The sequence below is a fragment of the Adiantum capillus-veneris genome, chromosome 5 (assembly GCF_014529385.1).
Source record: "Adiantum capillus-veneris isolate H3 chromosome 5, ASM1452938v2, whole genome shotgun sequence".
NCBI classification, from domain to species: Eukaryota; Viridiplantae; Streptophyta; class Polypodiopsida; order Polypodiales; family Pteridaceae; genus Adiantum; species Adiantum capillus-veneris.
Genome location: NC_140935.1, coordinates 69917273 through 69929502, shown reverse-complemented (window position 1 = coordinate 69929502; position 12230 = coordinate 69917273). Strand labels below are relative to the sequence as shown.

Genomic DNA, 12230 nt, shown 5'->3' with positions numbered 1-12230 from the left:
AGTGGTTTAAGTGTACGAACATCACTTGGGAGACAAAATGACCAAGTTCAATGCAGATTTTGTATTGGAAGGTATCGACGAGGCGAAACGTACCAAGGTATGAATACTAATTGGGAATAACATTTTTGCAAAAGGACTTGGCACTAACTTTGCAAAGTTGTTGCGAACGATTCATTGTACCTTTTTAAAGACTTCTCTTTGTCGTGGGGTCTTGTGGCTAAAGTTTGTAAATGGATACGAAAAACACGGAAGGTACTCTTCTTCAAGAATGACAATTTAGGGAGGGAGACAATTTCAAAACCAAGCAATTCTAGTGTACACACAAGTTCCTAGGTACTGTTGATCTTTGAGAGATGGCACCAAGCTCATCTTTTTTATAGAATGTAGAGCAAGCTCAAGCGCATAAGCCAAAGAATGGAAGCATGCTTAAAGTTGCCCCAACTTCACAAGCTATGTCCCCTACCCTAGGGAAGAACATGTCATAGATATATCTGGATAAGGAAAGTTCAAGGTTTCCTACTTGAACTATATAGTCATTTTTTCAAAATGATGCACATGTAGTCACTATTCTTTGCTGATTAAATATAACATCTCTAGTCACAATTGTAAATTGTATGGCATGGAAAAAGATAATTAAAGGCTTAAATGCTTTAGTCAGGTAGAAAGTATTAAATATTATTCTTATAGTATTATTACAATTATTGAGTTCACAATAAGAATGATTTGGTTGATTTGGCCTTCTTTGTCTTCAACTTCATTATCATCTTGATGTTGATTTTCATGTAGCTGTCATTGTAGTCCTACCAAATATAAAACATTAATCGAATGTTTTGAACATAAGAGATCTATTTTATTTTTGGAAAAATGGGAGAGGAGAGACATTTGGCAACGGTGACGCTAGACTTAGTTACCAGTTATTTAAATAAATAATAGTTATTTGAACATATAACTAAGCCTCATTCTTGGTCATGCACAAAAAGGAGCACTAAATGAGTTATTATGCCCACCCCTTCGTAACTATGCCAATTTTGACTTTGTTCTCGGTCATGCACAAAAAGGAGCATTAAATGAGTTATTATGCCTACCCTTTGTAACTATGCCAATTTTGAGTTTGTTGTGAAGTTCAAGGCATAGTTGAGAGGATGAATGAATAACTAAGCCTCGCATGACCATGCAAGAGGCTTAGTTGATCATGTACCGCTTTATCTGGGAATAGTTGGTATAGTTATCAATATCAATGACTGTTAACTAAGCCTCGCGTGACCATGCCCTTAGTGGAATGTTTTGATTGAACATAGCTGATTTATTTTATCTTATCTTTTTTGGTTTGGGGGGGGGGGGGGGGGGAGAGAGAGAGAGAGAGAAAATCAGCATAAATAACACTTTCTACATATCCAAAGGAGCCAAGTAAATGTGCCAATATGGTGAGCTTGAATTGGTAGGTAGCCTTTTGGAAATTTGTTTCCACTTTGGAAGATAGTAAGCTAGATCAATTTTCCAAAGAGGGAAACTCATTTGGGTTTCGTGAAGAAACAGCTAGGGTGCCTATAAGCAATATGTGGATACATGCTCCAGCAATCTCTCTATGGACTCCATGAGCTTGTCCGAGTCGAATTGCTCACGTCCCTACATCATAACAAATCATAACCGTTAACCAATTTAATCCAGTAAACCAGCTAGTAATCAGCGCTATTCAATCAGCTTGCAAGACTAATTACAAGTGGCTTGGAGCATTAGAGAAGCATATCCCTACCTAATTACCACAAGAAGTTTTGGACAAATACTAGGTACGATTGGGGGCAGAGGACCGCTGGCCCGGTGGTCCCCTGTCCGCAATCATACCTAGCTAGGTATGTGGTGTCTCTCGAGCAAAAGCTCATGATGTTATGCAATGCATGAAAAACACTGAAAAAGAATCATTCCTACATGAGAAAATTTCTAGATCTTCTTGTGTACAGCCCTATAGCTAATGCAGTAAAAGTGAAGTAATTAATCATGTGACCTTACCTTGCAAAACTCTTGGCAAATGGCCGGCTTTACGTATACTTCATAAGAGACCCTCCCTGAACAAGCCTCAAACTTCACTCCGTTGCATCTTCGAAAAGACCACCTTAATCCTCCACTCATCACCAGAGTTTCTCTCATATGCAAACCCTCAACAACCTTGAACCTTCCCGAGGTTGAGGACATGTTGTGAAGAGGCCAATGCAAGCCTCCCTTGCAGCTTTCCTCGATCCGTGCATTGATGAAAGTAGACTTAATGTCTGCCAATTCATCTTCCTGGCACAATCGACAGCTTGAATTCATGATCAGCCTTATAAGTGAGTTATGATGAGATTAATTAACCTTAATGTTATAAGAGCACAACTTACAGATAGGATGATTAATTCCTCTTCTATCTGAAAGGCAAGGCGAATGTCCTTAGTCTTCCCAATGCATGCAACATCCCCAATCATGTGCCGAACAGGGCTCAACCGGACCTGCACACACCTCGGGGGTGCACCTCCAGAAATGTAAGTACATCACATGAATTCAAAGTAAAGGGTTATTTTATTCCTTCACAGCATATAAGTGAAGGGATATAGACAATGTCCTATATATAGACCCCAAGTATACAAACGTGAAATCTCCAAGCAGATCAATGCACTCTAGCAGTAGCAACATTGTGATCATACCTTTTTCAACTCCAAGACAGCTTTTAGTGGATCCTTCAGCGCATCCCCAGATTGCAGAGTTTGATAATTGCCAGTTGCACTCGGCGGGGAGCATAAGCACTTACACGAAAGGTGTGTCTCTGGTCGCTGTTCATCTGTGACCTAATGTAATGCAAGACAGCAGCAGATATTATGAGAAGCATTGATAACCTTGTCAACAAGCATGGGAACTTTTTAAAGACCGCGGGGTAGCCATCCTGCGTGCTGCGTGGGATATATGACAGACTATTCAGCTTTCAAGGCACCCTTTCATTAATTAGCACGCAATTTTCAACCAATATTGCATTAGCAGGTTCCATTAATTGATACCTTGATGCTGAATCTCTCTTTCTTCAATACGCGAAAGTCACTTGATTCTTTGGCAATTCTGTACAAAGTCTTGAACTCTTCCTTGGACAAGCATGGATCGAATGTCTTCAACAACATGCGTTGGCTCACCTTTCTCTTCACACTCTCAGGAGTGTAATACATACTCCAGTCGAAGCAACCTCTGCAGGCTCAACTGCTCACTTTAATTAGAGCCAAACACATGCACATCAATGACAAAGAGCACCTTTAAACTGCGTTAGAACAATATGAGAAACAGCACGCACGGGTAGGTCGACCGAAAGAAAAGCTTTCCAAAGCGCAGCCATATCACCGGAACCAGTTTATCATGCTTGTTTTCTGCAAGATAAGCTTCATACTTAGCTAAGCACAGGCGGAATGTGTCCAGCACATTCTTGATAGCTTCTCCCATAGCGTCAGCAATGGCCTTTGCAAAGGCATTTCCAGAAACAGATGAGTGACTTTCTGTGTTCTCAAGAGATATATTGCTAAAGTATTGACGGTCTGCAATGTGAGGACAGGTAACAATATTGAGCAAGACATGAAGAGGTAGAATACATACAATATACACGTACCTCTAGTCAGAGTGTAGAGCTCATGAGGCGTTAAGTGCGTAAAGGACGTGCCATGATATCTAGCGAACTCGACGAATAGCTCATTTTCTGGGCGCTGTGGAAGAAGCATAAACATGTTGAGAAAGTTGGGGGACCTGAGGATTGTGAGTTCGGCAAGGTTAGGGATGGAGGGGAGGCTTTGTGATGTAATATATAAGGACTGGCCTGCGGTGGATTCAATACGGGGCTCGCTTGAGGTTTGAACTGATCCGCTAGTCTACGGGGCCGCAGAAACTTCATCGCTCAAGATAGGCCGGTGGCGTTGAGAAGGAGGGATGTAAACTCGACGTCGTCGTGTACATTGCAGCCGCTGATTAACTTGTCGAGACTCCATAGCTGCTACAGGTTCACAGACCCGTAGATGAAGCGGTATGTAGGGCATTCTACCAGCAGCTTATCAAGCTTTGCCCGCTGCCAGCTGCAATATTGCCAGAACTTAGAGAACATGCCCTTAAATTAACTCGATCACGAGACAAGATCGCTAGCGTCGCATCCATGATTGCACTAAACGATCCGCGTTGATTAATTCCCACTCCGCTGGGATTCGAATGTCGAACTTCGCACGGTCACCGTGATCCTCAACACCGCAGCTGCTCAAAACAAGTGACCAAGCCTGCCTATCAGCGGATGCAGCTAAGAGGCAGATCGCGCTCCCTCAGCACTAACATCGCTTGCATGACAATATTGTCGGGCAAGCTTCCCATCGGGCAAGAACACCTCCACATATGGCATCAACCCGGACGACATGAACATCATGCTACTACCCTCAATCTCCTTGTCATCTTCTTTGCATTCACCTGGCTGGCCTGCTTTCATTTTTTTACATTCAGCTGCCCCTCTTTCAACTTGGTGTCACCTAACTCCTCATCAAGGAGCTGTTTGCTTTTCCTTTTTGCAATTGCAGCCTCTCCTCAGCTCCTGCCTTTTTGTGGTAGGACACGGGTTGTGCTGGCATCATCTCATCCTTCTCCTCATCGCAATCAAATGCCTTCTCCAACTTCTTCCTAGGTCGTGGATTGGTAGAAGGAGGCGTTTGGGGTTGGCCTTCTTCAAAAGGGTTGGCTTTAGGGCTGGCATTCAGGTCTATCTGCCTTGCTCTCAGACGATGGCTACTTTGGATAGATTTTGGAGGCATGGCCGCCCCTGCAACCTTCCCAACCGGGGCTCCTTGCTTAACACCATGCCCGCTCCTGGCCCCTTTCTTGCCGCAAGCCTGTTTTTTTTCCCTTGTTGGCGCCATTGGGCTTCTCTAGCACCTCACAATTCTTGTTGCTCACCTACCCCCTCCATAAAACGGATATGCCAAACTCACAGGGCCGTGTTTGTGTGCAGTACCCCATTGGCAATCGCTCAGCAATCGTGCCGACAAGACTAATTGCTCCCTCAGATTTTGCATGCAGAGCCTCTTGTATGCCTTTGCATGGCCAAGGACACCCTCCTACCCCCCCAATCATGCGCCCCGCGCCCAATGCAAATCCAATTTTTTTTCCACCTCAACCATGATTCGGACAGCTTATCCCTGCCACGTCACCCAGCCGTGCCACATCAGCAGACCTATCTGCATTTACCAGTTTTATCCGAGTTTACTTTTTATGCTGACTTGGAGCGTCGAGATCCCCTCTCCCTTCGTGCCCAGCTTCCCTGCCCTTGATCCCAGCGCTCACCCTTCCCTTAAGACCCTATGTAACTTAGCCCTAAGGGTCGCGCTCTGCGCTAGTAAGGGTGGAACAGAGAATCTCCCATAGGCTATTGGGCAGATTTGTTGCTTTTTCGTAGTATGCTTTGCTATTATGCCACTAATGGCCGACCTCCTCCCTTCATTTTTGAAGAGCTTAAAGGGAAGAGAAATGAGTATATGAGGCCCCTCATGACTATATATACGGGGCCTTTATGACCCGCAAGCGATGGGATCTTTGATCGAGAAGTGCGGGCATGAAAATAGAGAGGTGCACAGAAGTCGATTGGGGAAAAATAAACAACGGCATCAAAAGTAAACAAGGACATTTGGGGAGGGGGCATTAAAGTAACTTTATAACCAAGTGCACTCGCAATGTTTTCAACCAACCACATGTGCCTACGTGGTTAGCTGACAAGCTTGTCAGCGATGACGTCGTGGGCTCAAATTACCTGGACTCATTTGCACGTTGACTTTTTGTGCACCCTCTATTTGCCTTGAGATTTGCATGGCACTTTCCCGACCGTAGATCCCATCGCTTGGGGGTCATAAAGACCCCGTGTTGGATAGTGCTGAGGATAGCCCACCCTCTTTTTCCAATGGAGGTACAAGAAGCCCATTACCTTTTCAGCTATATTTTTTCAACGCTACCTCTACAACTACTTGAGTGCGACACGATATTGTCTCCCCCCTCCAAAAACCAGCTAGCCTTGGACGCGACCCAACTCTAAGAGCAGTTTCGCATGGGTGGGGGCTGACCCCAGCGCCTGGCGGGGATATGGCGGATTCACACGCAGCGTAGTTAAAGGTCTTCGTTGAACGTGGTTGGGCATTGCTCCACTCTGCCAAAAATGGCAGAGTTGACACTCCTTAGCATGGTTAACCAATGGTGCATTGAATTTAGTGTGGGCCATTCAAGCACAGTGGAGAATTTTGGCATCTGGCCTTGCTAGCTACCTCTCTCTCTCTCTCTCTCTCTCTCTCTCTCTCTCTCTCTCTCTCTCTCTCTCTCTCTCTCTCTCTCTCTCTCTGTGTGTGTGTGTGTGTGTGTGTGTGTGTGTGTCTCCACCTTATGGCACAAGGATTTGACCTTAACTCATTTGCCTTCAATTCCCAGGAAGATGACTATGACGGCATGAGTTGGAGCATCACATCACAAGTGCTATCAACACAATTGCCAGCTAGTGGTTCCTATGCAGCGGTCGTGAGCCCCATCCGTGTGCCGACCATGCCATCGGGTAACCCGGCTCCTTTCATCATGTCCTCTATATCTGCCATAGCTGGCCTGCGGCCTCCAATGCCATGTCTCACGAGAGCTCCACCTACTTTAGTGAGAGGACACAACAAGTATTAAATCAACGTGTGCCAAACGAATGTGACGATGTGGCTCTACTGAGAAACCTTTCAGTACAAGTCGCAAGCTCTATGCCCGCTACCAACTAAGCCTCCTGAATCGGCTCAAAAGCACCAAAGAAAGCAAGCTCAAGAGAGAGCACGTCAAGCAAAATGGCAGCACAAGAACCTTCGACAATACAGGACAGCTGGTCCTTAGAGGAGTTTCGAACTCTCACTAAGTCAAAGCGTCGTTTGGACGTGGAGATGGTTGCAAAAAAGGGTAGGAATAAATTTGACCTAAGTTTGGATGAGAGGTGGCATCGTGTTTGACATTGGTGCAAGAGAAGGGGGTTATCTGTACCGCCCTGCAATGCCGAGACGAGTGGGATAATCACTTCCCCAAGTACAAAAAGGTGGCTCATTGGGATAGAGCACCACCAAGTGGATTAATCTCCTACTCACAAATGGATTCACAAGATCAAAAAACACATAGCTTGCCACCATCATTTGACAAGACTATGTTCAACATTCTCAAAGCCAACTTTGGACGTGATGTTCTTGTCAATCCAGGTGATGTCTTGTGCAATAGCTCATCACAAGAAGCAGGTTATTGTTCATCTAACTCGTCTCACTTTCCTTTTGCCGGTTTTCATTTAGTGAACATTAATTACCTTTGTCTACAGGCAACTCCAATGCTCTTGAAGGAGACAACCAAGATAGCACAACTCAAGGAGAAGGAGACGGGTGCATAGACAAAGACGGTAGCTCCACTAGCAAGAATCGACGAGGCAAAGAATCTAGTCAATCAGCTCTTAGGCATGATTTTACTGACATCAATCGTAATCTCACGGACCAAATGAGCAAAACTACCGCGGAGCAAAACAAGTTCACGCTATGCTAACATTTCAAGAGAGACAACAGATGAAAGCTGCCAAAGAGCAAGTGGAGGTCTTGCAGATGTTGATGAATAGGTTTGGCGTCCACTTTGCAACCTACTTGGCTCACCAAGAATGAGATCTCATCTCTCACAGTAGTTGACGCGCCCAAAGGCGTGTTCCACCACAGAGCACCTAGATGCCTGTTGAGTATTCTACCTTGCTTGGGATGGAGATAGCGGGGCTTGGAAGGGTATAAGCAACTAAGGAAGTTGGTAGTACCCTCCATCTCCTATAATATACTCCCTAATGCTATAGCCCAATCCTCTGAATGGAGGACCAGCAAGGATGGAACCTCCTTGTGCCACACAGAAGAAGCCAGAGTTTTGCATGACTCACTTATCATTTGCTAGCCGCGAAAAACCAACTAAAATATCCTAAAAGTGCATGCTAGTATCTACAATGCCTTGTAATATCATCAATTAGTTACCTTTCCTATCATAACAATTGGTTGACAATTTGTGCGATGGAGCCTCTAGTAAAATGTGTGTACAATCAATCGAATCGCAAAAAATTGGAAACATCATTGTGGCCTCCATCCCAACCTTCACTGCTTGCATATTAAGTGGAGTGGATGGCCACTTCACCAACTCATGCAGTCATCGACATAATGAATCTAGGAATGCATCCACAATTGTTGACAGCCATGACACACTGCATCCAAGTTTCTCTAAGATAATACGCAAGGAGGCCGCTATAGCAAGCCGCATTAGTGCTATTGCGACCTTCATCCACTGAGAAGTACCAACCTTGTATCATGAGCAGCGACGGTGGGATTTTTCCTTGCACTAGGTCATCGTGCAAAAGCCCCGGTATGCTGGTTAAAGAGAGTTTGTGGAAAACAAAAATATGACTGAAAACGCTTGTAGTCAAAGCAGACACCACTGATTGTAATTAGAAAACCAGTGCAAAGATCGTGGTTTCACATACCATATGTGAGGGGAAATAGCACCTCATGGTAGATGAGTGGCTTGCAAGAATAGGTTGTTGGCCACTCCAAGGAAAGTTGTGATGACTGCAACATGCATGTCTTCATCGCCCCCTTCATCCAAGTCTACCAGTAGTGAATAAAATAGTTGGGTGGATTGTTGAAAGCTTTGAAGATGAGCCTTCAATTGAATGCAATAAGATTGAATGCTTACAAACATAGCTACAAGAGTAACCACTATTTCATCATGAGTGGCCATGGTCTATGTGTGTGTGAGAGAGAGAGACAATAGTTTACTACTTCGAGTTGCCAGTAGACGTGTGTGGGACGGGCGTCTAACCTCACTATCCTATCTTATTGCAGATTTAGCAAGAACCACGATTAATTTTCAATCCATGGGACGAAGCTGACTCGACTAGTGCATAGAGGCTACAAGAGGTTGTCAATTTCTCAAAAAACAACAAACAATTCGAATCTAACTCAAGCTACACTCAAGTGACTGAAATCACCAAAAGCCAATCACTCATCGGCAAACAAATCACATCTGTTACAACATCAAATGACATATAAACGTAACAAAACTTCTAGGACAAGTTTATAAGACCTAAGCATACATCTTTATGGTCTCATACCCCACTTTAGGTCAAGTGGCAAAATCATGATTATTAACAGCAGTGGATTTTTCACCTAGTCGTTTTCGACCCAGAATACACCTAAATGCTTAGCAATGACGCCCCAATACCCGCCCATGCTTAGTTTTTTATTTTGAAGTGTAAATTCCTACTTATGATGAAATTAGGCCGCGGGTCTCGGCGACGCCAAAAGCTACAAAATACTGTGATGTGTTTACGTCAATGCGTAAAGCTCTTACCTGCGGTTGCAATGCAACAAACGCGACTGCAATGTGACAACGGGGGAGAGAGTAGGAAGCGCAAGAAGTGAGCGTCGTTAGCTCACGCTGTGTATTTTATTATCCAAAACTTACAAATAACTTACAAACATTGGCTTTTATACCTTAGCCAAGGTTTTTGGTGGTCAAAACTAATAATTTGGGAGCTCTAACTAAAGATAGGTAATGACAGGTTGATACAATCTAGAAGCTTGCAACCCTGGCTCATCAATTACAAGGTTTACCCGAAAAATAGGAGTTACAATATTTTGGATTTATCAAAAATAATAAATTTTTTTACAATAAGAGCTCTGAAAAATGGTATCCATGTTAGCTCCATGTTAGCTTGCTGCTAACATTCCCCCCTCCTCGCCTGTGTCGTCCCTTGACAGAGGTTTATGGGCTGAAGTAATCTTCAGGTTGACAGTTGGCGAGGCGGTCTTTAAGAGCATTTAGTGCCTTTTGGTATTTCATAATCTTCTCTTTATCTGGCACTTGCAAGAACTGCATAGTGACTCTGTTTTATAGCTCCACTGCTGAGTAGCCTACAAATCGTGATGTGAGGTTGTTGATCATTGGCAAAAATATTTTTGTTTGCCAAGTGAAGAACCCTGTATAGAACGCTTCCTCAAATGCTAGCATATTGTGAGAAGGTAAAAACATACATCCGGCGTAAAAGCCATAGAGGACATGAACATCATGCGACTACCCTCAATCTCCTTGTCATCTTCTTTGCATTCACCTGGCTGGCCTGCTTTCATTTTTTTATCATTCGGCTGCCCCTCTTTCAACTTGGTGTCACCTAACTCCTCATCAAGGAGCTGTTTGCCTTTCCTTTTTGCAATTGCAGCCTCTCCTCAGTCCTGCCTTTTTGTGGTAGGACACGGGTTGTGCTGGCATCATCTCATCCTTCTCCTCATCGCAATCAAATGCCTTCTCCAACTTCTTCCTAGGTCGTGGATTGGTAGAAGGAGGCGTTTGGGGTTGGCCTTCTTCAAAAGGGTTGGCTTTAGGGCTGGCATTCAGGTCTATCTGCCTTGCTCTCAGACGATGGCTACTTTGGATAGATTTTGGAGGCATGGCCGCCCCTGCAACCTCCCCAACTGGGGCTCCTTGCTTAACACCATGCCCGCTCCTGGCCCCTTTCTTGCCGCAAGCCTGTTTTTTTTTTCTTGTTGGAGCCATTGGGCTTCTCTAGCACCTCACAATTCTTGTTGCTCACCTACCCCCTCCATAAAACGGATATGCCAAACTCACAGGGCTCTGTTTGTGTGCAGTACCCCATTGGCAATCGCTCAGCAATCGTGCCGACAAGACTTGCTTCCTCAGATTTTGCATGCAGAGCCTCTTGCATGCCTTTGCATGGCCAAGGACACCCTCCTACCCCACCAATCATGCGCCCCGTGCCCAATGCAAATCCAAAAAAAAATTCCACCTCAGCCATGATTCGGACTGTTCATCCCTGCCACGTCACCCAGCCGTGCCACATCAGCAAACCTATCTGCATTTACCAGTTTTATCCGAGTTTACTTTTTATGCTGACTTGGAGTATACGGGGTCTTTATGACCCCCAAGCAATGGGATCTTTGATCGAGAAGTGCAGGCATGAAAATAGAGAGGTGCACAGACGTCGATTGGGGAAAAGTAAACAAGGGAATCAAAAGTAAACAAGGACATAGGGGAGGTGGCATTAAAGTAACTTTATAACCAAGTGCACTCACAATGTTTTCAACCAACCACATGTGCCTACGTGGTTAGCTGACAAGCTTGTCAATGATGAGGTCGTGGGCTCAAATTACCTGGACTCATTTGCACGTTGATTTTTTGTGCACCCTCTATTTGCCTTGAGATTTGCATGGCACTTTCCCGACCGTAGATCCGATCGCTTGGGGGTCATAAAGACCCCGTGTTGGATAGTGCTGAGGATAGCCCACCCTCTGTTTCCAATGGAGGTACAAGAAACCCATTCCCTTTTCAACTATATTCTTTCAACGCTACCTCTACAACTACTTGAGTGCGACACGATATTGTCTCCCCCCTCCAAAAACCAGCTAGACTTGGACGCGACCCAGCTCTAAGAGCAGTTTCGCATGGGTGGGGGCTGACCCCAGCGCCCGGCGGGGGTATGGCGGATTCACACGCAGCATAGTTAAAGGTCTTAGTTGAACGTAGTTGGGCATTGCTCCACTCTGCCAAGAATGGCAGAGTTGACACTCGTTAGCATGGTTAACCAATGGTGCATTGAATTCAGTGTGGGCCATTCAAGCACATCGGAGAATTTTGGCATTTAGCCTCGCTAGCTACCTCTCTCTCTCTCTCTCTCTCTCTCTCTCTCTCTCTCTCTCTCTCTCTCTCTCTCTCTCTCTCTCTCTCTCTCTCTCTCTCTCTCTCTCTCTCTCTCTCTCTCTCTACCCCCATATACCTTGATTTGCATGTCCCTCCATAGTTCACCCTAATGAGCTCTCCATCAGAGTATTTCTCAATCATCCGCACTTATCAACTTCTCTCCCTCAAGCCTCAACCTTCTCTCTCTCTCTCTCTCTCTCTCTCTCTCTCTCTCTCTCTCTCTCTCTCTCTCTCTCTCTCTCTCTCTCTCTCTCTCTCTCTCTCTCTCTCTCTCTCTCTCTCTCTCTCTTTCTCTCTCTCTCTCTCTCTCTCTCTCTCTCTCTCTCTCTCTCTCTCTCTCTCTCTCTCTCTCTCTCTCTCTCTCTCTCTCTCTCTCTCTCTCTCTCTCTCTCTCTCTCTCTCTCTCTCTCTCTCTCCCCACCTTATGGCACAAGGATTTGACCTTAACTCATTTGCCTTCAATCCCC

At 44.9% G+C, this 12230-nt stretch overlaps 2 protein-coding genes and 1 pseudogene across 2 annotated transcripts; all 3 read right to left on the bottom strand.

Moving 5' to 3' along the window:
• Positions 1-1369: 1369 nt before the first annotated feature.
• Positions 1370-4445, bottom strand: LOC147457505 (uncharacterized). The gene is made up of 9 exons (XM_086513598.1): positions 3975-4445; positions 3821-3889; positions 3617-3710; positions 3308-3545; positions 3024-3204; positions 2676-2816; positions 2373-2480; positions 2008-2280; positions 1370-1626 (listed from the first exon to the last, which is right to left on the bottom strand). The coding sequence occupies exons 1-9, from the start codon at positions 4035-4037 to the stop codon at positions 1546-1548; spliced, it is 1248 nt and encodes a 415-aa protein (XP_086369724.1). The 5' UTR covers positions 4038-4445; the 3' UTR covers positions 1370-1545.
• On the bottom strand, positions 4289-5051 carry LOC147457504 (uncharacterized). Its single transcript, XM_086513327.1, is given in 2 exon segments — positions 4289-4461; positions 4517-5051. Coding segments are annotated over 2 exon segments (708 nt in total).
• A 5168-nt stretch (positions 5052-10219) lies between these two features.
• LOC147457503 (uncharacterized) lies at positions 10220-10755 on the bottom strand (annotated as a pseudogene).
• Between the last annotated feature and the right edge of the window lie 1475 nt (positions 10756-12230).